Here is a 26934-nt window from a genome sequence, read left to right on the forward strand (position 1 = left end):
CCACATCCACACTGAGCAAAACAGAAATTTCAGCATTGTTTTCCAACATTGAGAGGAAGGGCATATTTCAAAACATTATTAAAATGTATCTGAGCTGATGTATCCTCTTAAAATAAATCTTTTTTGCCTCTTCTCCTATGGAGAGCAAAGTTTAGCACTGTATTCCTTGCCTGGCATCTTCCTCCCTCCCTTCCACACCACTGTTGCGGGGCTGTGGGTTGGGTGATCCTGTATTGTCTTTGATGATTGAGAAGCTGATTAAATGTTAAATGAGGAGTGATCTGTGCTACATGAGAAAAGCATTTTTTTTTTTCAGGCTCCAAATGCAACTGAAAAGACCATTGTTGAGATGCTTTTCCAGCGAGATTCACTGATCCGACAGAGCCAGGTACTTACAGTATTATGCACAAACTGGAAAAATATATCCTGCATGCAATTTTGTGCTATTTGCCTGCTAATTTTGCAGATTTTATATTTTTCCACTAAGTTTTTTAAATGATCTGTGTTTGCCAATGGTGATTTAGGAAGTGTTGTAGTCTAACTTTCAGTAAGGCTGTGCCACATAGTAAGGAAGGGAGGTTGAGTAAAAATAAAATTTAAACTGTGTAGATGCTCATTTTTAACTTCATGTGTTACTGATTTGCAATTAACCTTCTCCAAGTCTATGTTATAATCTTATCTGGTAGTACTTGGGACCCTAATTAGTGATATATTTAATATTATTGTGGACAAAATAGTCTATTAACATAATATTAATATTGATATTAAAATAATATTAACAATAAAATTAATATATATAATTAATGATACATTATTAATATGAAAATAATAAAATTTTAAAAATAATATTATATTCAAATATCAATTCATTTGTATTAGTTGAGAAAATAAGCTTTCAGTATCATCTTGCACAGGCAACTTATGTCCCTTTTCCAATGATTGCAACTAACACATACTTAAAATCTGATCTCTAGCTCCTCTTGAGATCACTGGTCCCAGTAGCCTTTTAGTTCCATGGTCCAATAATCAGCAAAGTAAGGATTTCTCTGATCTTGTTTAAGAATGTTAATGATCTATTTTTAATTTCATAGATTGTTGTAGACTGGTTAGAGAGTATTGCCAAGGATGAGGCTGGAAATTTTGCAGAGAATATAGAATATTATGCAAAATCTGTATACTGGTAAGAACCACAGTTTTTATTGGAGTGTGTGAATTTTATTGGAGTGTGTGAACCAAGTTGGAATCTTTCTTTCATTTCTGTGAAGAACTGCAGATGCTGGTTTAAATTGAAGGTAGACACAAAATACTGGAGTAATAACTCAGCGGGACAGGCAGCATCTCTGGAGAGAAGGAATGGGTGACGTTTTGGGTCAAGTCCCTTCTTCAGACTGAAGACGCCATTCCTTCTCTCCAGAGATGCTGCCTGTCCCGCTGAGTTACTCCAGCATTTTGTGTCTACCTTTGTTTAATTTCTGTGCACGACTTGAATATATCTGTAGCCTTTCACACTCATTTGTTCTTTAGATTACTTGATTTTTTTTTTTTAATTCCTGCAATGTCATTCACTTGTATGTTCTTGGATTGTAGTTATAGGATAAAAGTGGATAAATAAAAGGAAAAAATGCTTATGCTCTGTGCTCAGGAAGTTAAATTAGCTGATTTCCAAAGTGGCACATGCTCTGATCCTTAATTACTTCATTTTTAAGATCATATATTGAAGCAGAGCCTGTGTTTTTGCCCTGTCCCACAAACCCTTGAAGATTAACTACGAAGGATAGTATAAAGTGGAATATTTTTAGTGTTAAACCTTCCCTACTATCTATCTCCATAGAAACAGCGCCTGCAGTCAGGAGCGAACCCAGGTCTCTGGCGTGTTAAGGCAGCAACTCTGCCACTGCCAAATGGTTTTATTCACAAAATGCTGGAGTAACTCAGCAGGTCAGGCAGCATCTCGGGACTCTACAATTTCGATATATGTGTTATTTAAATATATGCCTTTTATTATTCAAGGTAGATTCCAACTGCTGTTTTTTAAGCTGATAAAATAGTTGATCAAATATCCATCTGCAGACTTTTGGGGTGGGGGATGATGAGTTGGTGTTAATTACCTTAGAGATCATTATCCTCTTGTTACAGGTGAGGAAATAACATTGGTGGGCTAGTCTCCAATCAACAGATGGTAGTGTCGATATAATTAACTACTAAAGAAATAAATGTAGAGATCTATTTGTTAATTCTGTTTTGTAAATGTTATTTTAATCTTGTAGGGAAAATACACTGCATGTGTTGAAACAACAAAGATCAGGAATCTCTGGATTTTCAAGGCAACTTGTGACTGAGCTGGTAAGGTTTTGTTCTTATTCTCCTCATATTTGGTTCACTGGGTCGGGGCATTTCCTTTTGTTACATTAAATTGTCTGGAACAACTGTAGAAATCCCAAACGTTTGGCACACCGGAACTGATCCATGCTGACATTTCCTGGCATTTTTGCTGGGGAATTTGCTGTCGAACCTGTGCAAGGTGCAGGATTAGGTTAGATTAGATTTATTTATTGTCATATACATGAAAGTGCAATGAAATTCCTTGTTCACACGAAACTCAGAGCAAATATTAATCATACACGAATGATAAATACAATGAAAAGTGCAAAAATGGTGCAAGATTGAAGGTGGAAGAAATAAAAGAGAGTGGCCGGTGTGGCAAGCATTGTTGAGGATGCTTCCAACCTTCTTGGTGCAACGTCCTGTGAAGACGGACTGAATGGAAGGAAATAATGGACCCATCATGTACTGGGCTGTGTTCACCACTTTCTGCAGGTTCAAGTAGCCAAGAGCAGAGCAGTTGCCATACGAGGCTGAGATGCAATGCGTCAGATACATTTTCTCACACATCTGCTGAAGTTCAAAGGAATCCTTGTGGACATGCTGAATCTCAGACATCTAAGAAAATAATTATGCTGATGCTGTATCTTGTACCAGGTTAGGTTGTTAATGAGTAAGAAGGAACTGCAGATGCTGGTTTAAACCGAAGATAGACACAAAAAGCTGGAGTAACTCAGCGGGACAGGCAGCATCTCTGGAGAGAAGAGATGGGTGACATTTCTTGGGTGATAATGAATCGAGACCCTTCCCCAGAGATGCTGCCTGTCCCGCTGAGTTACTCCAGCTTTTTGTGTCTGTATCTTAGGTTATTAATGATATTGATGCCTAGGTTCTCGAAACTGTCAACCATCTCTGCAGCAAGCGAGTCAATTCATGATGACAGGATTGTGTTCACCATGCCCGCCCCCCCCCCCCCTCCCCTCCTTTTAGGTTACGTCAACTCTTGTCTCGCTGACGTTAAGGGCCAGGTTATTGTCACGGGTGCACAGGAGGTAGGGCTTGGGACTGAACACTTGACAACGAGGGGCACCAGTGTTGAAGCTCAGGGCGGAGGAGATTTTGTGACCAATTCTAACTGACTGAGGTCTGCCGGACAAATATCCAGAAGCAAGTTGCAGTTGGAGGCCCCAAGATTCGGGTCCAGACGTTTAGGGATGAGCTTATTTGGTATTATGGTGTTGAAGGCTGAGCTATTGAGAATGAATAGCACCTGACGTAGGTGTTCCTATTGTCAAAGTGATCCGTAACCTTACAGAATCTATGGCAACTGGATGCCAAAGGATAATAAAGCAAATCTCCCTTTAAATCTTATTTTAAAATTTTGGTGAGCTAGTGAATTGAGATGTATGTTAAAGCACACGATCTCTATTTTAACTAAAATAAAATATAAATATACTGGTCACATTCAGCAGGTCAGACTGCATATGTGGAAGAAGACAGTTAACCTATTGTGATAACTTTTCATCGGAAGGTTTTGTCTTATCTGATTGAGTTTTCTATTTTATTTTAAACTTCTAGTATCTGTTGTAGTTTGTCTCCTACTTCGGCTAATCTGGTTCACATGAGGACGGCACAGGGGCGCAGTGGCAAAGTTGCTGCCTTACAGCGCCAGAGACTTGGGTTCGATCCTGACTACGAGTGCTGTTTGTACGTAGTTTGTATGTTCCCCCTGGATTTTTTTCAGGTTCGCCAGTTTCCTCCCACATTCCAAAGACGTGCAGGTTTGTAGGCTAATTGGCTTCGGTAAATTGCCCCTAGAGTGTAGGATAGAACTAGTGTATGGGTGATCAATACTCGGTGGGCAGAAGGGCCTGTTCCCACACTGTATCTCTAAACGTAAACTAAACTGAAATGTGATAATTGCACAAAAACAAAATTCTGACCAAACTTTTGTATTTTCTCCAAGGATCCAGATGCTCCTATAAGGCAGAAAATGCCTCTTGCTGACTTGGATAGGGAAGATGATGCCAGATTTATGAAATATCTCTTTGCTCTTATCCGAGCTGGAATGACTGATAAGGTACAGCTGTTTTGATCTCATTTTGACAGGCAGGATGCCAAAATTCCTTGTTTGGTTATACAAAAACGATGTAATAATTTATAATGTAACACTTACCAGGCTCAGCGACTCTGTGAACGTTGTGGTCAGGCTTGGAGAGCTGCGACGCTCGAAGGGTGGAAACTGTATCACGATCCAAACCTTAATGGCGGTGAGGATAATTCTAAAATGTTTAATCTCTTAATTTTTCTGATGGCTTCAGATTATTGTTTGAATTGCTGTTTACTCTGATTGCAGGATCAACGCTTGAAAATGTAGAAGGAAATCCATACAGAAGTGTTTGGAAGGCTTGTTGTTGGAGGATGGCAGAAGATGTAAGTTACACGTGGAATTTTAAATCTTATAAATGTGCTGATTGAGCAATTTTGTAGATAATTTGGAGTCCAGGCTATTTTTTACATTGAAATTCAAGTTCTTTGTAATTTTGAATCTTGGAATCATGAGAAAATATCTTCCATGGACCATTTTAGATTTTGTTTTCATGGATCTTTATATTGGGGAAGTCATTACATTAAGTAAACCCTTATTTAAAGAAAAAGAATGCTAGTAGAACTTGGATAAATACCCTATGGTTGGCTAATTAACAGTGACTTGGTCGTATGGATTTATAACTGGCTTACTGATAGAAGACCAGAAGGTTCTGGGTGGAAGGACCATATTCAGATGGAGGTTTGTGAGCAGTGGAGTTTCATAGGGATCCGTGCTGGGATCGCTGTTGCTTGTGTTATATAATTATAAATGACACGGATTTGGTTAGTTGGTTAGTAAATTTTCAGCTTACACCAAGATTGCTGGGGTCGCAGACTGAGGAAGGCTGTCAAAGTATACAGCAGGGTATGGGTCAGCTACAGAAATGAACAGAGAAATGGCGTGTGAAAGTTAATCCAAGCAAGTGTGAGCACTTTGACAAATCGAATCTATGATGAAAATATAAAATTTGTGGCAAGACCCTCAACAGCAGTGATATTCAGAGGTATTTTGTGCTCCATGGCCATAGCTTCCTGAAAGTGGCAACATAAGTAGATAGAGTGGTAAAGAAGGCATATGACTTATTTGGTCGAGGCATTGAGTATAAAAGTCAGGAAGCCATGATGCGGCGTTATGGGACTTTGGTTAGGCCACATTTGGAGTAATGCATGCAGTTCTGGTCGCCCCTATGCAGGAAGAAAGTGGTGTATTTGAAGAAGGTGCAAAAGTTGTTTCCCCGAATGCTGCATGGATTAGGGGTTCTTAGCTACAGGGGCAGGGTGGATTGATGTGGATTGTTTTCTCTGGAATGCCCAATGTTGAGGGGAGGCCTGATAGTAATATATAGAATTATGAGAGGAATAGATAGGGTAGACATTCAGAAGCTTGAGAGGGGCAACGTTTAAGAGAGATGTGTGCGGCATATTTTTTTTAACACAGAAGATGGTGCTGGTTGGGGTGATGGTGGAGGCAGATACAATGGTGGTATTTGAGAGAATTTTAGATAGCACATGGATTGTTGTTGTTCGTCCTTCGGGTTCGAAGATGACCATGACTTTACTTTCAGTTGGAGGATGGGTAACTGGTGAGGCCAATCCCGGGCCCGGAAGGCACGCCCACATGGACATGGATATGCAAGGAATGGAGGGATATAGATTGTATGCATATCCCACCATTAATTGCAGTTAACAGTTGGTCTTGCCATCATGTTTGGCACTGGCATTTTAGGTCAAAGGGCCCTGTTCCAGAGCTGTATTGGTCTATTTTCTAGCTCGTCTGTTGCAGGATCTCAACCTGTCTCAACATAGACCTTTTGTCTCCACAGATGCTGCTTAACCCACTAAGTTCTTCTAATATTCTGTTTCTTGTTCCTGATTTCTGCATTGGCAGTCTCTTTGGTGTTCAGAGCTTTGTAAATATTATACTGTTGAATAACCATGAATTCTTTGGATTTCTAGGAACAGTTTAACCGATATGAACGAGCAATCTATGCTGCTCTAAGTGGAAACCTAAAACAGGTAAGATATTCAAAGCAATGTCTTCCTTTTCCAGGTCTCTAAACAAAACCATACAGAAAATTCTGAAATCTTGAATTGCTTGTATTCCAACAGTTTCACAGTACATTTTGTCATACATTTTAGCTCCTTTCAGCTTGTGATACTTGGGAAGACTGCGTTTGGGCTTACTTCAGGGTCATGGTAGACACTCTTGTGGAACAAGAAATCCGCTCATTGAGTCCTATGAGTGAATTTGAAGAATTACCTAAAGAATACACAGAGGCGAAGTAAGAATAAACTTCAAGTCTTTCACTAAACATTACAAAATAGGCAACTGTATTTCAGGTTTCACTCAGTATTCTTGAAATCAATTCATTACAAACCTTGCCTTGTACATTTTCAGTTGGACACCAGAGGCAATATTTGAAGAAATGCAAGCAACAGACAAAAGGGTAAGACAAAACATAAGGCATGTGCGTCCTTAAATTCTATTTTTTAATTATTTTTTTAATGTTATTGAATAAGCCTGTCTTTTCTAAGTGTCTTTATATAAAATGGTAACCCAAGTCACCTAATGGAGCAAGAAAACTAAGACATTGGCCGAGGAAAGGAAATAATTTAATTGCACCAATATGCACAACGGGCTGACAGTACTATCAGTGGTGTAGTACTTGGAGTAGAAGGAATGCGCCATGGATTTTAAAGGAGTGGGTCCTCAACTCTCATTAAATTGAGAGAGTTTACAAAAAATATGTTTGTATTTCTGGATTTTTTAAGATGTGAAGGGGAATAGTAAATATTAGGGAAATTGTATAAAAACAGTTTGGAAATTTTGGGTCAAAGGAGCACCATCCAAAAAATTGGAGACTTGCCTTTCAGGAATTATATTTGGAAACACTTCCAGGGCATAAAGGGTTTTAGAGGTTTTGAACTCTACATGAACTCTACCTGGAAAAGGCAATTTTATTTAAAATCTGACACAGATTTTTGTTAACTCTGGATATTGCAGGATATTAAATTGGGTCAGCCATGGCCTCATTAAATGATGGCACAATTTCTAGAGGTTTTCAATGAAAGAAGAAAGGAATGGTGATACTTGAGGATTACCAATCAGTTGTAAATTGTGATCAAGAGGATGTGAAACTTGAGCTTGCAAAAATAGAGTAGAACATAGTTCATAAGGATTCATAGATGAGGTTGAATTTTAAATTTAATTGGAAAGAAGTTTTGATTTGACTTGTTGGAACTGCATTATGTTGTCATAGAGTCACACAGCATGGAACCAGGCTCTTCGGCCCGATGACCATGTCAACCAAAATGCCCCATCTAAACTAGCACCATTTGCCCAAGTTTGGCATGTATCCTTGCAAACCTTTCTTATTCATGTACTTCTACGAATGTCTTTTAAATGTTGTTATTGTACCTGCCTCAATGACTTCCTGTGGCAGTTTGTTCCATATATCCACCACCCTCTGTGGAAAATGTTGCCCCACAGGTTCTTATTAAATTTTTCTCTCATAAATCTTTCCTCTCTCATCTTAAATCTAAGCCCTCTACTTCTTGATTTCACCTATCTTGGGAGAAAGACGCTACTTAATGGCATTTTTACTGTTGCATGGTGACCAAAACTGAATACAATACTCCAAGTGGAGTCTAACCAATGTCTTGTATTACTGTAACATAACATCCCAACTTCTATTCGCGGTTCCAACTGATGAAGGTAACATGCCAGAAACTTTCGTCAGCACCATATTTATGTGACATCAATTCCCGTCAACTATATACTTGTACGCCTGGATCCCTCTGTTCGACAATAATCTCCAGGGCCTTAATGTTCACTATGTACAGTGCCCTTCATAATGTTTGCGATAAAGACCCATCATTTATTTATTTGCCTCTGTATTCCACAATTTGAGATTTGTAATAGAAAAAAATTACATGTAGTTAAAGTGCAAATTGCCAGATTTTATAAAAGGCCATTTTTATACATTTTGGTTTCACTATGTAGAAATTACAGCTGTGTCCCCCCATTTCAGGGCACCATAATGTTTGGAACACATGGCTTCACAAGTATTTGTAATTGTTCAAGTGCGTTGAATTGCCTCCTTAATGAAGGTATAAGAGAGCTCTCGGCACCTAGTCTTTCCTCCAGCCTTTCCATCACCTTTGGAAACTTTATTGCTGTTTATCAACATGAGGACCAAAGTTGTGCCAATGAAAGTTAAAGACGTCGATTATGAGACTGAGAAACAAGAATAAAACTGTTCGAGACATCAGCCAAACCTTAGGCTTACCAAAATCAACTGTTTGGAACATCGTTAAGAAGAAAGAGAGCACTGATGGGCTTACTAATTGCAAAGGGACTGGCAGTCCTTAGAAGACGTCCACAGCTGATGTCAGAAGAATTCTCCCTGTAATAAAGAAAAAAAACCAAACACTTGTCCGACAGATCAGAAACACTCTTCAGGAGTCAGGCGTGGATTTGTCAATGACCACTGTCCACAGAAGACTTAATGAACAGAAATACAGAGGCTACACTGCAAGATGCAAACCACTGGTTAGCCGCAAAAATAGGATGGCTGGGTTACAGTTTGCCAAGAAGTCCTTAAAAGAGCAATCAAAGTTCTGGAAAAAGGTCTTGTGGACAGATGAGACGAAGCTAAACTTATATCAGAGTGATGACAAGAGCAAAGTATGGAGGAGAGAACGAACAGCTCAAGATCCAAAGCATACCACCATATCTGTGAAACACGGTGGTAGGGGTGTTATGGCGTGGGCATGTATGGCTTCTGGAGGTATTGGCTCACTTATCTTTACTGATGATTCAACTGCTGATGGTAGTAGCATAATGAATTCTGAAGTTATAGACACATAATTTCCGACACATCCTTTCTGCTCAAGTTCAAACAAATGCCTCATTGACCGGCGGTTCATTCAACAGCAAGACAATGATTCCAAACATACTGCTAAAGCAACAAAGGAGTTTTTCAAAGCTTAAAAAATGGTTAATTCTTAAGTGGCCAAGTCAATCACCCAATCTGAACTCAATTGAGCATGCCTTTTATATGCTGAAGAGAAAACTGAAGGGGACTAGCCCCCAAAACAAGCATAAGCTAAAGATGGCTGTAATACATGCCTGGCAGAGCATCACCAGAGAAGACACCCAGCAACTGGTGATGTCCATGAATCGCAGACTTCAAGTAGTCATTGTATGCAAAGGATATGCAACAAAATACTAAACATAACTACTTTCATTTACATGACATTACATAACAAGAACATTATGGTGCTCTGAAAAGGGGGGACTATCTAAGCCTTGCTGAAGTCCATGTAGATAATGTCTCTGGCCTTGCCCTTGTCAACCTTTTTCATTACTAAATATTCTAAAAGACATAATCAATTTTATAAGACACTATCACCCATGTAGAAAATAATCAGCCTATTAAAATACATATATATTTTTTATCTCAGAATCCTTTCCAGTAACTTGCCTACCACAGATCTTAGGCTTACTGCCAGGCTTTTCCTTGGAATAGAGGCACAACATTAGCCACCCTCCTTTCAGTCGACACCTCACCTTTCTCAAATGATGATTTCTATATCTAAATGGTTGCTAATATTGCAGCCTAGAATCAACGACGCAGAATAGACAATTCAGTTATTTGTGTTTAGGCTGGTACATTGCAAAAATGTTTCCAGTCAATTCTGCAGTTTTCCCAAAATCTTTGATCTTCCTCAGAGATTAGGAAAATATATTTAAAGTAAAAATTGATTTCCAAATTCTTCATTTTTCTAAACGGTTTAAAGATTTTGCCCTAAAGTGTGCACATGCAAATGCCCAATGTCAAAAATGAATACATTAATTCTTGTATAAAGGAGATTGCTGTCAGGAGTTGGATTGTGTTTAGTGTGTATTAAATGTTGGTACCAAATATTTTAGTCTGCTCAAAAATTTGTGAATATTGAACTAATTTCTTTATTTGTAGCAAGTCTTGGAGGAGAATAAAGCTCATTATCACATCATTCAGAAATACATAATCTTGGGGGATATCGATGGTGAGTCTTTTTGAAAAATAAATGTAAATTGTGTCAAAATAAAGTGTGAAATTTGACATCTGTCACCTAAATTGTCTTTTGTTTGATAATATTAGGCCTGATGGATGAATTTCAAGATTGGCTTACAAAGTGTAAGTCACTCCTTCCTCCTCATCTCCTACGATTCATGACTCATCTCGTGTTGTTCTTATGGAATCTTGGCATACCAACAAAGGTACACTTATTAATCACATTTTAATATTGCAATGTTTGAGAAGTCTCTTAATGCAAAGGAACATTAATGTTCTGAAATTGAAATTTCAGTTCCTTTGAATTTTAAATTCAGTAAACTTGGATTTCATTTAAGATCTAATTTTATCTCCCTGGTTAATTATTGAACTAAATGATCGCTGCTTTCCTTCCTGAAGAAATGCTTTTTGAAATATATTTTACATGCATCACCATTTTTTGGTAACATCCATATCTGCTACTCGAGAATGAAGGAGCTTATACCATAAGCAGAAGCATGGAACAGTCTTTCTCATTCCTCCCTCTGGAGTTTTGTTCGTAAATACAAATATTTTTTTATATTGGAGCAAACCCGATATTCAGGTTTCTCTTTCCCTCTCCGTGTGATCTTTATCCTTGCTTTCCGTTCAAGCTTTTATACTTGATAAAATTAAATAAAGTTTTTTACTTTGTCATGTTGTATAAACAAGTTAAAATTTCATGCAGATCATCTTGGTTAAATCATCTTATTTTAATTATTTTACTATTTTCAGGAGGATGTTTGTATGGGCATTCTAAAAAGCTATATTGAGGTGAGATAATTAATTTCTTTCCAAGCACCACTTTTGAGCATGCTACACATTGTATGACTGTTGATGTGTTTAGTATGCATAATTTAACAACTTATTTTCGACCTTCCTAATAGTACAACTTCCTTATATGATAGAAATAAGTTCTTGTCTATTGCAAGAATAAAAACTTTAAAAATCGCTTTAAAAATATTTTCCTTTGCAGTTCCTAATTGGAATGAAGTACATGGACTTGATAGCATTTTATGTAAGACATTTACCGCAGCAATTGGGTATAGCTCAATATTCAGCATTTTTGGAGACCGTTACAAAGACTGAACAAAGGAAACGTTGTCTAGACCTTGCAAGAGAGGCTGGTAAGGAAACCTTCCAATTTCTATTTGCTGTGACATGAATGTTTTGATAAATTGCAATAAAAATTGCTAAAAGTAACTCCTGTTAAGAAAGTAACTCCATTAAGAAAGTCAAGATTTCACCGGACTGAACTCTTACTGCTGTCATCAGGCTCAGTTAAATAAACTTCATTGCTTCGTCCTGTTACTTATATGTTGAGTAGCCTGTAGCCGGTTGCCTGGGTCTTGCTTCCTCGATCACACCCTCGCTGCGCGTTTCCAATTGCAACACCTGTAACCTGACGGAGCGGCACCTGATAGGCTCAATCCTCACAGCCAGTGCTGCCGTGAGAGTGGTCCCCAGGACAGGTGGGCATATACCTGTCGGGTGCCGCTCCTTCAGGTTACAGGTGTTGCAATCGGATACGCGCAGCGGGGATGTGAACGAGGGAGCTAGACTCAGACAACAGGCTACAGGGAGCCAGCACTGGTGAACACAGCCTCTGCTGGCACTGCCATCCCCGGGAGCGGCGTAGGGCTGAAGAGGAGTGAGGTCGGGGTGGAATGAGGGTGAGTTTGTGCAGCGCCCATGTCTGCTCTGGGCAGCGGCACAAATGACATTGCCTGGGGTGGGAGGGAGCTCTGTAACCCACAATGAAGCACCGAGCGTGGGGATTTTTTAACGTGTAAGAAGGAGCTGTAGACGTTGGTTTACACCGAAGATAGACACAAAATGCTGGAGTAACTCAGCGGGACGGGCAGCATCTCTGGAATGATGGAATGGTTGACGTTTCAGGTTGAGACCCTTCCTGTAGGTCGAGACCCTTCCTGTCGGGTCGAGACCTGAAATGGCAGCTATTTCTTCTCTCCAGAGATGCTGCCCGTCCCGCTGAGTTACTCCAGCATTTTGTGTCTACCAGGTGATATAGGGAAGGTTTGATCAGACAAACCACTCTGCTGGATGCTGACCTCTGCAGCTGTCTAATCGCTGCACGAACAGCAGCTTCAATTTTACAGTGGTCATCCATTGACATTCCGGACTGTAGCCACCGCCCACACAAAGCAGCAATTCATTCACTCAAACATTTGTTTTTCTTTTACATCACCGACATTCCGGAAAACCAAGAATAACTCATGGTTTGGGAAGTGCAACATATTCCCGCTTGAGGAGCAGTCCCGGTCGGTACAAGTTACAATGCAAAAGAAAATCGTAACGATCTCGCTCACTCATCGAAGCATAAAGCAATAGAACCTACAAAATCATAATAGTCTTGTACAAATTAACCGTAAATATACCTAATTAATATTTTAAAAGCAGTATTTTCTTACCTCTACGACGCAAAACAGGAAAATACGGATGAAACACAGGTCTGCATATACGCTGCAGATCAGCCGGCGAGAATGTTTAGCCCCTGCGACCCACGGTGCATGCTCAGTCGAGATACTGAACTTGCTTATTCCAAGTGACTTGTGCAGGTGCATCATGATATCCCAACTTTTATACTCCATACCCTTCCCGATGAAGGCAAGCGTTCCAAAGGCCTTTACCACACTGTCCACCTGACTCACCACTTCTGCAACAAGCTCCTGGACTCTACCATTTACTGTGTAAGTCCTGCCCTGGTTTGACATATCAAAGTGCTATGCCTCATACTTGTCAGAGTTCAATTCCTCATACTTGTCATTCCTTGGCCACCTTTCCAGTTTATCTAGATCCTATTATAAATATCCTTTCTTACTATCCATAATACCATCAATGTTAGTGTATCTGTAAATTTACCAACAATGTTAACTATATTGTCATCCAAATAGTTAATATAGATGACAAACAAAAATAGACTCAGCACTGACCCCTACGAAACTCCACTGGGCACAGCCCCCAATCAGGAAAAACAACACTCCACATCTACTCATTGACCCCTTGCTCCAAGTCTATTGTGAATCCAAATGGCTAGCTCACCTTGAATTCCACATGCACTAACCTTCGAGACTAGCCTATTATGTGGGACTATGTCAAAGACATTGCTAAAATTCATATAGACAACATCCATTCCTCCTCTAGATAACTGCTTTAAAAAATACTCTCAGATTTGTGAGACTATTTCCCACCAACACGGCCAGCTGACTCGCCCAAAACAGTCCGTGCCTATCCAAATGCTCGTAGACGTTGTCCAAAAGATTACCTGCCAACAACGAACCTACCACCGACGTCAGGCTCAGTAACCTGTAGTTTCCTGGCTGGTCCTTTCTGCCCTTTTACGGTATATTAACCATCCTCCAGTCTTCTGGAACATCTCCTGTGACTAAAGATGATGGGAATATCTCTGCAAAAACCTCTCCAATCTCCTTCCTAGCTTTCCACAAGGTCACATGAGGATACACATGGTCAGGCCGTGGAGATTTATCTTAATGTGCTTTAACTTGCCAGCACAACCCCTTCGGTAATTTGTTTTTGTTCACAACTCGTGTGCCTCAATTTCTTTGGTTTCATGCTCTTCTTGGTGCATACGGATCAGAACTATTCATTTAATATCTCCCCCATCTCTTGCGGCTGTACATAACAATGGCCATGCTGATCTTTAAGGCAACATTCTTTCCTTAGCCACCTTTTTACTCTTAATATACCTGTAAAATCACTTCAGGATTTCCTTTCTTGCCTACCGGCTCTATTAGATGTCTTCATTTTGCCCTCCTGGTTACCTAAGTATCCTCCTACACTTACACTAATGGATGGATTAACTTCATCCCAACTGCCTAAATCTGATGTATGCCTCCTTTTTCCTGACCAGAGCATCAATTCTCATCAGCCAGTGTTCCCAAAATCTGTTAGATTTGCCCTTTATCCTAACAGGAACATGCTGCCCACGTACTCTTGCTAGCTCGCCTTTGAAAGCCTCCCTTACCTGCAAATAGACTCTGTCAATTGACCTCTGTAAGTTCCTACCTAATGCCTCCTAAATCAGACCTTAACTTGTGGGCCAGTCCAATCTTTCTCTATAACTAATTCAAAACTAATATTTAGGAACACATTTAAGTTATCCTAATTTGAAGTTGATTGTAGTTCTTTTGAGTTCCCAATTAAGCCTTAGATTTGACTGACCTATAAAAATAGTGATGAATTTCTCACAACATTGCATTAAAATAATGAAGTTTTTGTGATTTTTCTACACGAGAAGGGGGCATACATCAGAAGTAGGCCGTAGTGACTAAATTAATCTCTTTGAGTATAAGGAGGACCATTAAGAGGGCAATCAGAGAAGAGGAAAATATTAAATTAATTGTTTTCATCCTTTTTTACTGAGGAGAGAATCATTAACCTAACGAATTGAGGCATACGAGTTACGATATGTTTAATCAGATACATATTACCAGTAGTTGGAAAAAATTATTAAACATAGTGTGGCGGATCAGGCCACTCCTTGGGTCAGCCCCCTCATTACGTGACGGACAGGCGAAAGGGGTTAAAAGCCAGACCAAGGGAAGGCGTATCTTATCCCTAGGAGAACTACGCTGTGGGCAGGAGCTCACAGCCTAATAAAAGAATCTTACTAAACACTGCCTGGCGTCTTGCCTTTTCTCTGGCCTCCGCCAGGCCACTACATTGGTGACCTCGACGGACATCACACGTAGTGATGTCAAACGATAATGTGCAACCCGGTCCTGCCGCCCTCGTGCAACCCGGTCCTGCCGACCTCGAGGCCGTCTCCCTCAAACTCCCGACCCTGTGGACCGAAGAGCCTGAGGTCTGGTTTCAGCAGGCAGAGGCACAGTTTGCTGTGCGAGGGGTAACCGTCGACTTGACGAAGTACTTTTATGTCGTCGGCACCCTGGACCAGGCGACAGCAAGGCGAGTAAAGCCTTACCTTAATGACCCCCCCGCGGATGACAAATATAAGGGCCTTAAAGAACTCCTTATCAGGAGGTTCGGCCTCAGCGACGCCGAGAGGGCAACTCGCGTTATGAGCCAGGGGGGGCTCGGGGACCGACGGCCGTCGGCCCTCCTGGAGGACATGCTCGCCCTTATGGGCAACCACCCGCCCTGTTTTTTATTCAAGCAGGCCTACCTGCGGCAGCTCCCGGTCGACCTCCGTTCTCAGCTCGCTGAGGATCCCTTCACCGACACGCAGCGGCTGGGCGAGCGCGCTGATCAAATCTGGATGTCCCGTCGGGAGGACCTGGCAGCCCTAGCCGTCTTTTCCACGGCATCGGAAGGCCAACAGCAAGCTGGGGCCGCCGTCGACCCCGTTTCAGGGCGACCCCCGCGGCGAAATCCGGCCGCCATCGGGCACCCCGGTGCCGGCACGCCCTTCTCGCACGGCCCGCCGACAATTCAGCCAGACGCCACCAGAGGTCGCTGGTGGTCGGCCCAAGCAGCACCACCTCCAATACCGCTGGAGACCACCGGAGGTCGCTGGTGGGCATCCCAGTCTGCACCACCACCGGACACCAGCAAAAGCGGCTGGTGCTATTATCACTGTCGTTGGGGACCGAACGCCAAGCAATGTCGCCTACCCTGTGCCTTTCCGGGAAACGCGAGGGCCGGCCGTCAGTGATCCCTTCGGCGGCCGGCCAGATCCATCGTGTGTTCGCCCGGGATCGCCGCACCGGGGGTCGGTTCCTCGTCGACACTGGAGCAGAGGTGAGCGTCCTACCTCCTTCCACCGCCGATATCCATACGGGCAAACGCGGCCCCCTCCTCACTGCGGCGAACGGTAGCCCCATCAACACTTACGGGGTCTGCCAGCTCGCCCTTAACTTCGGCGACAGCTGGTTCACGTGGCGGTTCATCATTGCTGATGTTTCCCAGCCGCTGCTGGTCGCCGACTTCCTGCGGGCGCATTCCATGCTCGTGGATGTCAGGCGGCAGCGCCTGGTGCACTCCAGCACGCTGAGGCCGGTCTCCCCCAACGTCGGACACCTGTCGTCCGTGGATGCGACGTACGCGCGCATCCTGGCGGACTTCCCGGACATTGTGGAAACCCACTTCTCCTCCTCCGCTCCCAAGCACGGGGTGCAACATCACATCCCCACCACCGGGCCACCCGTGCACGCCCGAGCGCGGCGTCTCGCTCCAGACAAGCTCCGTCTAGCTCGAGAGGAGTTTCGTCAGATGGAGTCAATGGGCATCGTGCGCCCTTCCGATAGCCCGTGGGCGTCACCACTCCACTTGGTCCCCAAGGCGGACGGGGGTTGGCGACCGTGCGGGGACTATCGGCGCTTAAATGACGCGACCGTTCCCGACAGGTACCCGGTTCCGCACATCCAGGACTTTAATGCCCACCTGGCCGGAGCATCCGTGTTCTCCAAGGTGGACCTTGTGCGTGGATATAATCAAATCCCGGTCCACCCCGATGACATCCCCAAGACTGCCATCATCACCCCGTTCGGCCTATTCGAGTTCCTACGGATGCCGTTCGGGTTGAAGAACGCCGCACAGGCCTTCCAACGGCTTATGGACTGTGTGTGCCGTGGCCTGGAATTCGTCTTTGTGTTGGCCTTGGACGACGTACTCGTGGCCAGCCGCTCGAAGCAGGAGCACTGCATCCACCTCCGCCAGCTGTGTAAACGCCTCAGCGAGTACGGGTTGTCAATCAATACTTCCAAGTGCCGTTTTGGGGTGACGGCCATCGATTTCCTCGGCCATCGGGTGACCCCACAAGGGGTGGTACCTCTTCCGGACAGGGTCGAAGCTGTCCGCCGTTTCCCCCGACCGACCACTGTCAAGGGCCTGCAGGAATTCGTTGGGATGGTCTCGTTCTATCACCGCTTCCTGCCGTCGGTGGCCAGAACTATGCGCCCACTCTTCCACCTCATGGCTGGTCGCCGCAAGGAGGTCGAGTGGGACGACGAAGCAGGAGCGGCCTTTGAGCAGGCTAAGGAGGCCCTAGCCAGGGCCACGATGCTCGTCCATCCTAAGGAGGATGCCCCAACCGCCCTGACCGTGGACGCTTCTGAGGTGGCGGTCGGTGCGGTGCTAGAGCAGCACATCGACGGGTGTTGGCGGCCACTCGCCTTCTTTAGCAGGCACCTCAGCGGGGCCCAACGGCATTACAGCGCGTTCGACCGGGAGCTCCTCGCCCTCTATCTCGCGGTACGCCACTTTCGTTACTTCCTAGAGGGGAGACCCTTCACCGCGTTCACAGACCACAAGCCACTCACCTTTGCGTTCGCCAAGGTTTCGGATCCGTGGTCTGCGCGGCAACAGAGACAATTGGCTTATGTGTCGGAATACACCACCTCAATTCGGTTCGTGGAAGGAAAAAACAACAGGGTGGCCGACGCCCTGTCTAGACCCGCGATCCACGCCGTCCTACAAATGGCCGGGGGGATCGACTATTCCGCCCTAGCAGCCGCACAGCTGGGGGACGAGGAGATGGCCGCCTATCGTACAGCCGTGTCCGGCCTGCAGCTGGAGGACATTGTCTGTGGCCCCGGGGATACAACACTGTTGTGCGACACCTCCACTGGCCTGCCTCGGCCCATCGTCCCTGTCGTCTGGCGTCGCAGGGTATTCGAGGTGCTCCACGGGCTGTCTCACCCCTCCATTCGGGCGACGGTGGCCCTTGTATCCTCCCGTTTCATGTGGCACGGGCTGCGTAAGCAGGTCGCACACTGGGCACGCACCTGCATCCCGTGCCAAACTTCAAAAATCCAGCGACACGTGCGTGCGCCTCTGCAAGAGTTTCGTGTCCCTCGGCAGCGCTTCGACCACATTCATGTGGACATCGTGGGGCCGCTGCCGCCGTCCCGGGGCATGACCCACCTCTTCACTGTGGTAGATCGCTTCACGCGGTGGCCGGAGGCCATTCCGCTGGCAGACACCTCGACGGCCACCTGCGCGCGGGCCTTGGCGGCGCACTGGATCGCCCGGTTCGGGGTGCCACTGGACATTACATCCGACCGGGGGCCACAGTTCACTTCGGAACTGTGGTCGGCCATGGCAAGACTCTTGGGTGTCAGCCTACACCACACTACGGCGTACCATCCACAGTCGAACGGGTTGGTGGAACGCTTTCACCGCCAGCTGAAAGCTGCCCTGAAGGCTCGGCTCACGGGCCCAGACTGGGTGGACGCCCTGCCGTGGGTTTTGCTGGGGATCCGCACCGCACCCAAGGAGGACTTGGCCTCCTCCGCCGAGTTGGTGTACGGGGCCCCCTTGACGGTTCCCGGGGAGTTCATCCCACCAGCGCAGGGTCGAGTGGAGCAGCCTTCTGACGCCCTGCAACGTCTTCGGCAGACGGTGGGCAGGCTGGCACCTGTGCCCACGTCACGTCATGGGACATTCCAGCCACACGTCCCTGCCGCTCTGGAGGACTGCCAGTTTGTGTTCCTGCGCAGGGACGCACACCGATCACTTCTCCAGCGGCCGTACGAGGGCCCCTTCCGGGTCCTGCAACACGGCTCGGCCACATTCGTTCTGGACATGGGGGGTCGCAGAGAGACTGTTTCGGTCGCACGGCTGAAGCCGGCACACGTGGACATTGATCGGCCGGTGCCGGTTGCACAGCCCCGCCCGCGCGGTCGCCCCCCGTCCAAGCTACCCCCTCCAGTGTCTGCTACGACCCCTCCACCTGTCGGTCAGTCGCCGGTCCCTGCGCCGGTCATGGTGCGCACCCGGGCTGGTCGCCTCGTGCGCCCTCCTGTCCGTTTTGTACCTCCGGTTCTTGGGGGGGGTCCTGTGGCGGATCAGGCCACTCCTTGGGTCAGCCCCCTCGTTACGTGACGGACAGGCGAAAGGGGTTAAAAGCCAGACCAAGGGAAGGCGTATCTTATCCCTAGGAGAACTACGCTGTGGGCAGGAGCTCACAGCCTAATAAAAGAATCTTACTAAACACTGCCTGGCGTCTTGCCTTTTCTCTGGCCTCCGCCAGGCCACTACAATAGGTTCATTTTTCCACAAAATACAAATGTATTCCTATAGCACGGTGACTTGAACTAGTTACTGCTAATTCCAATAACTCCTTCTCCCACTATAAAATGTTGCCTGATATGTGAGGTATTTTGATTTAAAAATATTTCCTTCCTCTTGAATTTGACTAAAACTTCATGTCACTCATAAATATACATATGTGGATAGTTCATGCTTATTTTCTGAACAGCTATGAATTTAAATATGCATGTTTCTTCCAGATTTTTCAAAATGTAATGTTGTTCTGTCTTTTATTGCGTCAACCATTTTCATTACTTAAATGTATTTGGCCGAAGGTGCTAATGTCATATTTTTCCAGTATAGAATGGGATTATATTTTCATATATTCTCTGTTGCTTTGTTACATCTCAGTTAACTAACAAATTACTCATTTTAAATGTTATAATTTGGCATTCAGCTGGTGCGCAGTAAGGCCCTGACATCAATATAGTGAAACATTAAACCGTTTTGGTTGTAATGTTTGAGGGAAAGTATTGTTTCGGACAGTAGGGAATCTCCCCTGTTTAAATTAGTTCTGTGACACATGTTACATCTTCTGTGGGATTTGAATTAAGGATTTGTTTTAAACATAAGATTTTAAGTTGTTCTGCACTGAGATTGTATGTTCAAGTCTGTGGAGGGTAACTAACATTGAGCCGTAGTTAACACCTAAATGTGTGGTATCAATTTGGCACGTTTTGTTTTGCACTAATAGTATGTTGTGACAGAATTCTAATCCCACAAGCTTCTGCTCAACTTGTAATGGGTGAACTATACAAAGCTGCCTTGTTTTTCACTGTATTTTGGTATACATGACAATAGTAAACCAATACCATTGGATGCCAATGCTTTTGAAAGGATATCACATCTTACTGAATAGGTAACATTTCGAAATACGTATAACATATTATAACCTACTAGAATAAGGTTTGAAAGGTTTTAAATACTAACTCCTCGGTGAATATATTTTTGTATGAATACTTTTTAATTGTGATATTTTGTCAAAATTATTACTCAGGTCTTGATGTAGCAGCTGTGACAAAGTCTGTCGTGGAAAATATCAGGAAAAGGGATCCCAAGGATTTTACTCACCATGACCTATCACCATCTCTGGACACTGCTACAACAAAAGTGAGTGTTATTTTCCTTTTAAATATACTTGACCTTGAATGGCATTTAGTAAACAAATGCACATTATTTTATTTTGAGGCATTCCTTCAGTCCAATTTTAGCGAAATATTTGAAGCAAGAATGGACCAATATTTTGTGTTTTATTCTCATTAACATCTCTCCAAAGTTACTGACTAGAGGAATTTTGTCCCCAGTCTAATCTATTTAACATGGCTGTATTAAAATTCAATTTTGTCAGACGGAGATTCTGAACCTTTGCTTATCAGTTCAAGGCTTGAAACTTCATGTTACATGAAGTCCATTTAACTTCATGCTTGAAACATGTGCCATTAATACAAATAAATATTAAGAGAAAAAACTTTAGAACAGTAAAGTCACTAACTAAATTTTGCTGTCTGGGTCAGGTAATAACTTAAGACTTTTACAGGAAGATCGTATGAAGATTAATGTAATTGAGTGGTTGATGTTTGATCCTTCGCAAAGGGCAGAAGCACTAATACAAAGCAATGCGATCATGAGAAAATTCTTGGGTATGTTGGCTTTCTTACTGCATGCATGTTCTAAAAACAACTTTTTAATGTTTTTCAATCATAAATTAAAAGTAGATGTGTAAATCTCAGTAATCACCGATTTATGATCAATGTTTATGTGGATTTTCTTGCCTTGGAATTAAGCTGTGCAGTGTCCATTTTCTAGATACTAAGCTGCCTCTGAAATGTCTGTGAGCTATAGCAAGCTTGTACTGTGCAGACATCCAACATTACTGTGCAGGTGCTTTAATGTTGGTGATCAGTATCAGAACATTACCTTATTACCAGGTTTATTTTTGTAGACTTGTATGATCAAGAGCATATTGCACACTATATTGCACATTGGCAATTGCACACCAAAGCATCGTGTCAATGGAGGCATTTACATTATGCTTGCTTGAATGTTAATTTGGGATGGAATGGTTTGAGTCAATGGGTTTATAGTGGATGTCAGTCACAGGAGACAGACTAGTGACTGACATCCACTATAAACCCACTGACTCGCACTGGACTACACTTCTTCCCACCCGGTCTCCTGCAAAAAGTCTATCCCCTACTCCCAATTCCTCCGTCTACGCCGCATCTGCTCCCGGGATGAGGTGTTTCACATTAGGGCGTCAGAGATGCCCTCATTCTTCAGGAAACGGGGCTTCCCCTCTTCCATTATAGATGAGGCTCTCACTAGGGTCTCTTCTACATCCCGCAGCTCCGCTCTTGCTCCCCCTCCCCCCACTCGCAACAAGGACAGAATCCCCCTCGTTCTCACTTTCCACCCCACCAGCCAGCGGGTCCAACAAATCATCCGCCAACATTTCCGTCACCTACAACGGGACCCCACCACTGGCCATATCTTCCCATCCCCTCCCCTCTCTGCGTTCCGCAGAGACCGTTCCCTCCGTAACTCCCTGGTCCACTCGTCCCTTCCTACCCAAACCACCCCATCCCCGGGCAATTTCCCCTGCAACCGCATGAGATGCAACATCTGTCCCTTTACCTCCCCCCTCAACTTCATCCAAGGACCCAAACAGTCTTTCCAGGTGAGACAGAGGTTCACCTGCACCTCCTCCAACCTCATCTATTGCATCCACTGCACCAGATGTCAACTTATTTACATCGGCGAAACCAAGCGCAGGCTCGGCGATCGCTTCGCTCAACACCTGCGCTCGGTCCGCGTTGGCCAAACTGGTCTCCCGGTGGCCGAGCACTTCAACTCCCCCTCCCATTCCCAGTCTGACCTTTCTGTCATGGGCCTCCTCCAGTGCCATAGTGAGGCCCACTGGAAAATGGAGGAACAGCACCTCATATTTCGCCTGGGCAGCTTGCAGCCCAGTGGTATGAACATCGACTTCTCCCACTTTAGATAGTTCCTCTGTCCCTCTCTTCCCCTCCCCCTTCCCAGATCTCCCTCTATCTTCCTATCTCCACCTATATCCTTCCTTTGTCCCGCCCCCCTGACATCAGTCTGAAGAAGGGTCTCAACCGAAACGTCACCCATTCCTTCTCTCCTGAGATGCTGCCTGACCTGCTGAGTTACTCCAGCATTTTGTGAATAAATACCCGCAATTCAATATGATCATGGTTGATCATCTAAAATCAATACCCCGTTCCTGCTTTTACCCCATATCACTTGATTAATTTAGCCCCAAGAGCTAAATCTAACTCTTCAAAAAAAATCCAGTGAATTGGCCTCCACTGCCTTCTGTGGCAAAGGATTCCAATGATATTCCAAAATGATAGGAAAACAGCAAGGCAGGCAGCTTCTGTGGAAAGGGAAAGAATTAACGTCTCAAGTTCGTTCTCTTGAAGGGTCCCAGATCTGAAACGTTAACTTTTTTTCCACTGATGCTATTTAACCTGCTGAATGTTTCAAGCATTTTCTGTTTTTATTTCAGATTTCCAGTACCTGGTATTTATTATTTTTTATTTGTGGTTTGAGACATTCCAAAAGAGGAATTTGTAATAAAATATAACCATGTAATGGGTGAGTGTAGTCTATTATATAAGAAATGTAATTTTTTTTCTAGCTTCTAAGAAATATGAAGCAGCTAAAGAAGTGTTCAGCAAAATCCCACAGGATTCTATCGCTGAGGTGTATGCAAACTGGGATAATTATGGAATGGAATCCATGCCTCCAGCAGAGGATGAAAATGCTGTCCGGGAACACTTGTGTATAAGGGCTTATCTGGTAAGATTCCAAAATGCTGCATTCCTCGCAGTGAAATCATCCATAAGTAATGCAGAACAGAAATAAGACTAGCAAGTTTAATTGTTGGTGAATGGAGAGTTATCCACATAACCCAGAACGGATGGATGACCGTTAACAGAATTCATATAGACAATTAATTTCAGCCATAGCTTGGAGTTTTACACCCTTATTTATATATTTTTCTAATTATCCAATAACATAATACTCTCTCATTTTACTGTGCAAATGTGTTTTTGCATTGTATGATTTCTTAGTATTCTCGCGTTTCTGCATCTAGCCATTGGAATTTTATAAATTATTCTCTCTTCCAGGAAGCACACGAAAAATTTAATGAATGGTTTAAAGTGATGCAAACTGCACCACCAGAACCCACTCTTTCCGAAAATGCAAGTTTCACAGAGTCGGTGGCTCATGAGCACAAGCAGAAAAAGTTCAAGGTAAAAAATATATGTAAACATTTTAGCTGTTGCAGTTTTATTTTTTCCACTTTTGTTTCTCCAATGATTTTTTTTTAATCCCCAATAGATTGATTATAAAAGATGGAGTGACAACTTAGAAGAACTGACCCATGATGTAAAAGAAAATATCTATAATGTCTTACTTTTTGTAAATGGAGGATGGTTGGTTGACATAAGAGAGGTAAAATTAAAATATATTAATTGTTGAAGGTATTTCAATATGAAAGATGAACCCTTGAATCTCGCCATCTCTTACCATCACCTTCCCCCCAAAAATGCTGCCTTACCTATGTATTTCCAACATTTTGTTTTGACTATTTGAATTTCAGTCTAGTTGGTCCAATCGTTGGCTTTAATCTGTAGAGTAGTAATATGTGTAGCAGACTCATTCGGTTCATGAAATTCCAACTCGTATAATAAATCAAGCCTGTTCAATGGTGAGTAACAGGCTTGAGGAGTTAAAGAGCTGTCATCCAAAATACATCCAGGAACATTTAGCAAAATCAGTATTTTCATATTAAATATTTTTAACATTTTAATGCATTGGCCATTACAATGTAAAATTACAATTTCCTAAAAACTTCACATTTGGCTCCTGAAAGTATTTTGTTGCAAGACTTCAAATGAACTGTTAGTTGGTCCATTGTGTGTTTGCGTTTTTAATTTTATTAATTTACTATGAAAACAGGCTTTGAAAATGTTGCAGTTAATTAGATTAATCAGCTTAATTTCACCTTAAGTTACAAGTGACATATATTTTATCTACAGCAATGTTAACAAAATTCCTATAGTTAACCAATAACTCTTATGATCCAGAATGGTGAAGAAGATGTCGAGCGCAAGCACCAGTTGAACTTGTTACGTCAGCTCTGCCTACCAGCTATGTGCTTCTTGCTTCATACAGTGTTGCACAGCACTAAGCAATACCAACAATGTTTAAAGCTGGCTGATGTGATTTCATCTGAACAATACAAACTTTATCAAGTAAGCAAGCAGATTTGAGATCCATTTAAAATCTTTGATCTAGTTATTTTTTGGTAATTTAGTAACGCAAATTCACTTGAGAAATAGACTTTGTACGTCTGACAGCAAATCGTGATTTTTTTTAAACATTATTCCAATCAACATAAAAGGTTCTCTGTTAATAGATTAAAATGGGTTTAGCAATCCTAAAATCTCCTTGATATATTTCACCCAATGTTAAAAGAATGGTTATTGCAATAAGGCATGCTGTTTTAATGAGTACAACATTTCTGCTAAAAGGGTAAAACATAATCGTGTAATATGAGTAATCTGTCACTTTTATAGGATACTAGACCAAGTGGACCCATTGGGCCCAAACTTCTCCTGCATCCCCACTTCCCCTTCCCCCTCTCCATCCCCCCTCAACCCCCCTTATCCACCTTCCTCCCCCCCCCTAGGAGATAGATTTAAACTTTTAAATGTGAATAACTTTAAAAATATAACACCGATTTCAATAAAACTACTTGCTTTACCATTAAAGCGATGACAGTGAGTAAGGTGGGCCTAAAATTGTCAAGCTATCGTGTACCGTTTTGGCTGTATTCGAACACAAATAAACAAACAAACGAGAGTTTTAGTATATAGATGAAGTAGGTTCTTCTGGTAAGGGAGACTAATATTTAAAAAATTATTTGGCTGGATTTTCCTGGACTGGCACACCACACTAGCCTCCCCACCACCTCCACCCCCACCACATATGATACAATACAATAGAACTTTCTTTATCCCAGGAGGGGAATTGGTCTGCCAACAGTCATAAAACACAACAACATATGCGAAACATGAAATTAAAGTGACGAGTGTAAAGTCCAGGATTGGGAATGTGCAAAGATTTGGGGGGGGGGGGAGGGAGGGAGAGAGGGAGAGAGTCAGTCTACCCCACGACAGATGGGGGAGGAGTTGTACAGTTTGTTGGTAGGTACAGTAGGTTGTACCTACCCATACCTGCATTTGCGATCTCCCAGTGCAAACTATCTCATTCTGTTGGCACTTCATGTCCCAGACCCTGCTTGCACTCACCAATGTGCGATGCAATGACAACGCCAATCGCAGAAAGCTCCTTCCAGCTTTAACTGCTAGCAAGGCTGTGGGTGAGGCTTTGTCAGCTGTAAAAAAATATATTGTGTCGGACATCAAGTCAATTAAAAAATATAGAAATTTGCTAATAGAATTGAATGTCAATATTTACTAATACAATAAGGCTAATTGAAGTGATTTGCCTTCTCCTTTGGCCCCTTAAATCTTTGTCCTACAATCTCCCCTGGAATCAGTGGATTTGTTCTTAGATTCTGTGTCAGTTCAGGATCTAAAGTAAGACTTTGCTGGATGCATTAGGCCACAACAGAAATCTAGGATAGACACAAAAAGCTGGAGTAACTCAGCGGGACAGGCAGCATCTCTGGCAAGAAGGAATGGGTGACGTTTAGGGTTGAGACCCATCATCAGACTGGTTAGGGATAAGGCAAACGAGAGATATGGACAGTGATGTGGAGAGATAAAGAACAATGAATGAAAGATATGCATAAAAGTAACGATGATAAAGGAAACAGCCCATTGTAAGCTGTTTGTAGGATGAAAACGAGAAGCTAGCGAGACATGGGTGGGGGAGGGATAGAGAGAGAGGGAATGCCGGGGCTACCTGAAGTGAGAGAAATCAATATTCATTACACTGGGCTGTAAGCTGCCCAAGCGAAATACGAGATGCTGTTCCTCCAATTTGCGTTTAGCCTCACTTTGATAATGGAGGAGACCGAGGACAGAAAGGCCAGTGTCGGTAGACACAAAATGCTGGAGTAACTCAGCAGGACAGGCAGCATCTCTGGAGAGAAGGAATGGGTGACGTTTCAGGTCGAGACCCTTCTTCAGACTGAAGTCTGAAGGTCTGTGTAGGAATGGGAAGGAGAATTAAAGTGTCCAGCAACCGGGAGATCAGGTTGGTTCACGCGGGCTGAGCGAAGGTGTTCCGCAAAACGATCACCCAGTCTGCGTTTGGTTTCGCCGATGTACGAGAGTCCACACCTTGAACAACAGATACAGTAGATGAGGTTGGTGGAGGTGCAAGTGAACCTCTGCCTAACCTGAAAGGA

General features: G+C 43.4%; 1 protein-coding gene across 1 annotated transcript in view; it reads left to right on the forward strand.

Moving 5' to 3' along the window:
• Nucleotides 1-26934, forward strand: part of nup107 (nucleoporin 107) — a 48827-nt gene that overhangs the window by 20669 nt on the left and 1224 nt on the right. Inside the window, exons 9-27 of the mRNA XM_078417403.1 lie at nt 317-388; nt 1092-1180; nt 2268-2343; nt 4289-4402; nt 4502-4592; nt 4679-4755; nt 6367-6426; nt 6550-6692; nt 6809-6857; nt 10392-10461; nt 10557-10675; nt 11223-11261; nt 11464-11614; nt 20518-20630; nt 21058-21160; nt 23185-23345; nt 23678-23803; nt 23892-24005; nt 24641-24808. Of these exons, the coding sequence (XP_078273529.1) occupies nt 317-388; nt 1092-1180; nt 2268-2343; nt 4289-4402; nt 4502-4592; nt 4679-4755; nt 6367-6426; nt 6550-6692; nt 6809-6857; nt 10392-10461; nt 10557-10675; nt 11223-11261; nt 11464-11614; nt 20518-20630; nt 21058-21160; nt 23185-23345; nt 23678-23803; nt 23892-24005; nt 24641-24808 (1935 nt within the window). The remainder of the gene's footprint in view (nt 1-316; nt 389-1091; nt 1181-2267; nt 2344-4288; nt 4403-4501; nt 4593-4678; nt 4756-6366; nt 6427-6549; nt 6693-6808; nt 6858-10391; nt 10462-10556; nt 10676-11222; nt 11262-11463; nt 11615-20517; nt 20631-21057; nt 21161-23184; nt 23346-23677; nt 23804-23891; nt 24006-24640; nt 24809-26934) is intronic.

Source organism: Rhinoraja longicauda, chromosome 20 (genome assembly GCF_053455715.1).
Source record: "Rhinoraja longicauda isolate Sanriku21f chromosome 20, sRhiLon1.1, whole genome shotgun sequence".
Lineage (NCBI taxonomy): Eukaryota > Metazoa > Chordata > Chondrichthyes > Rajiformes > Arhynchobatidae > Rhinoraja > Rhinoraja longicauda.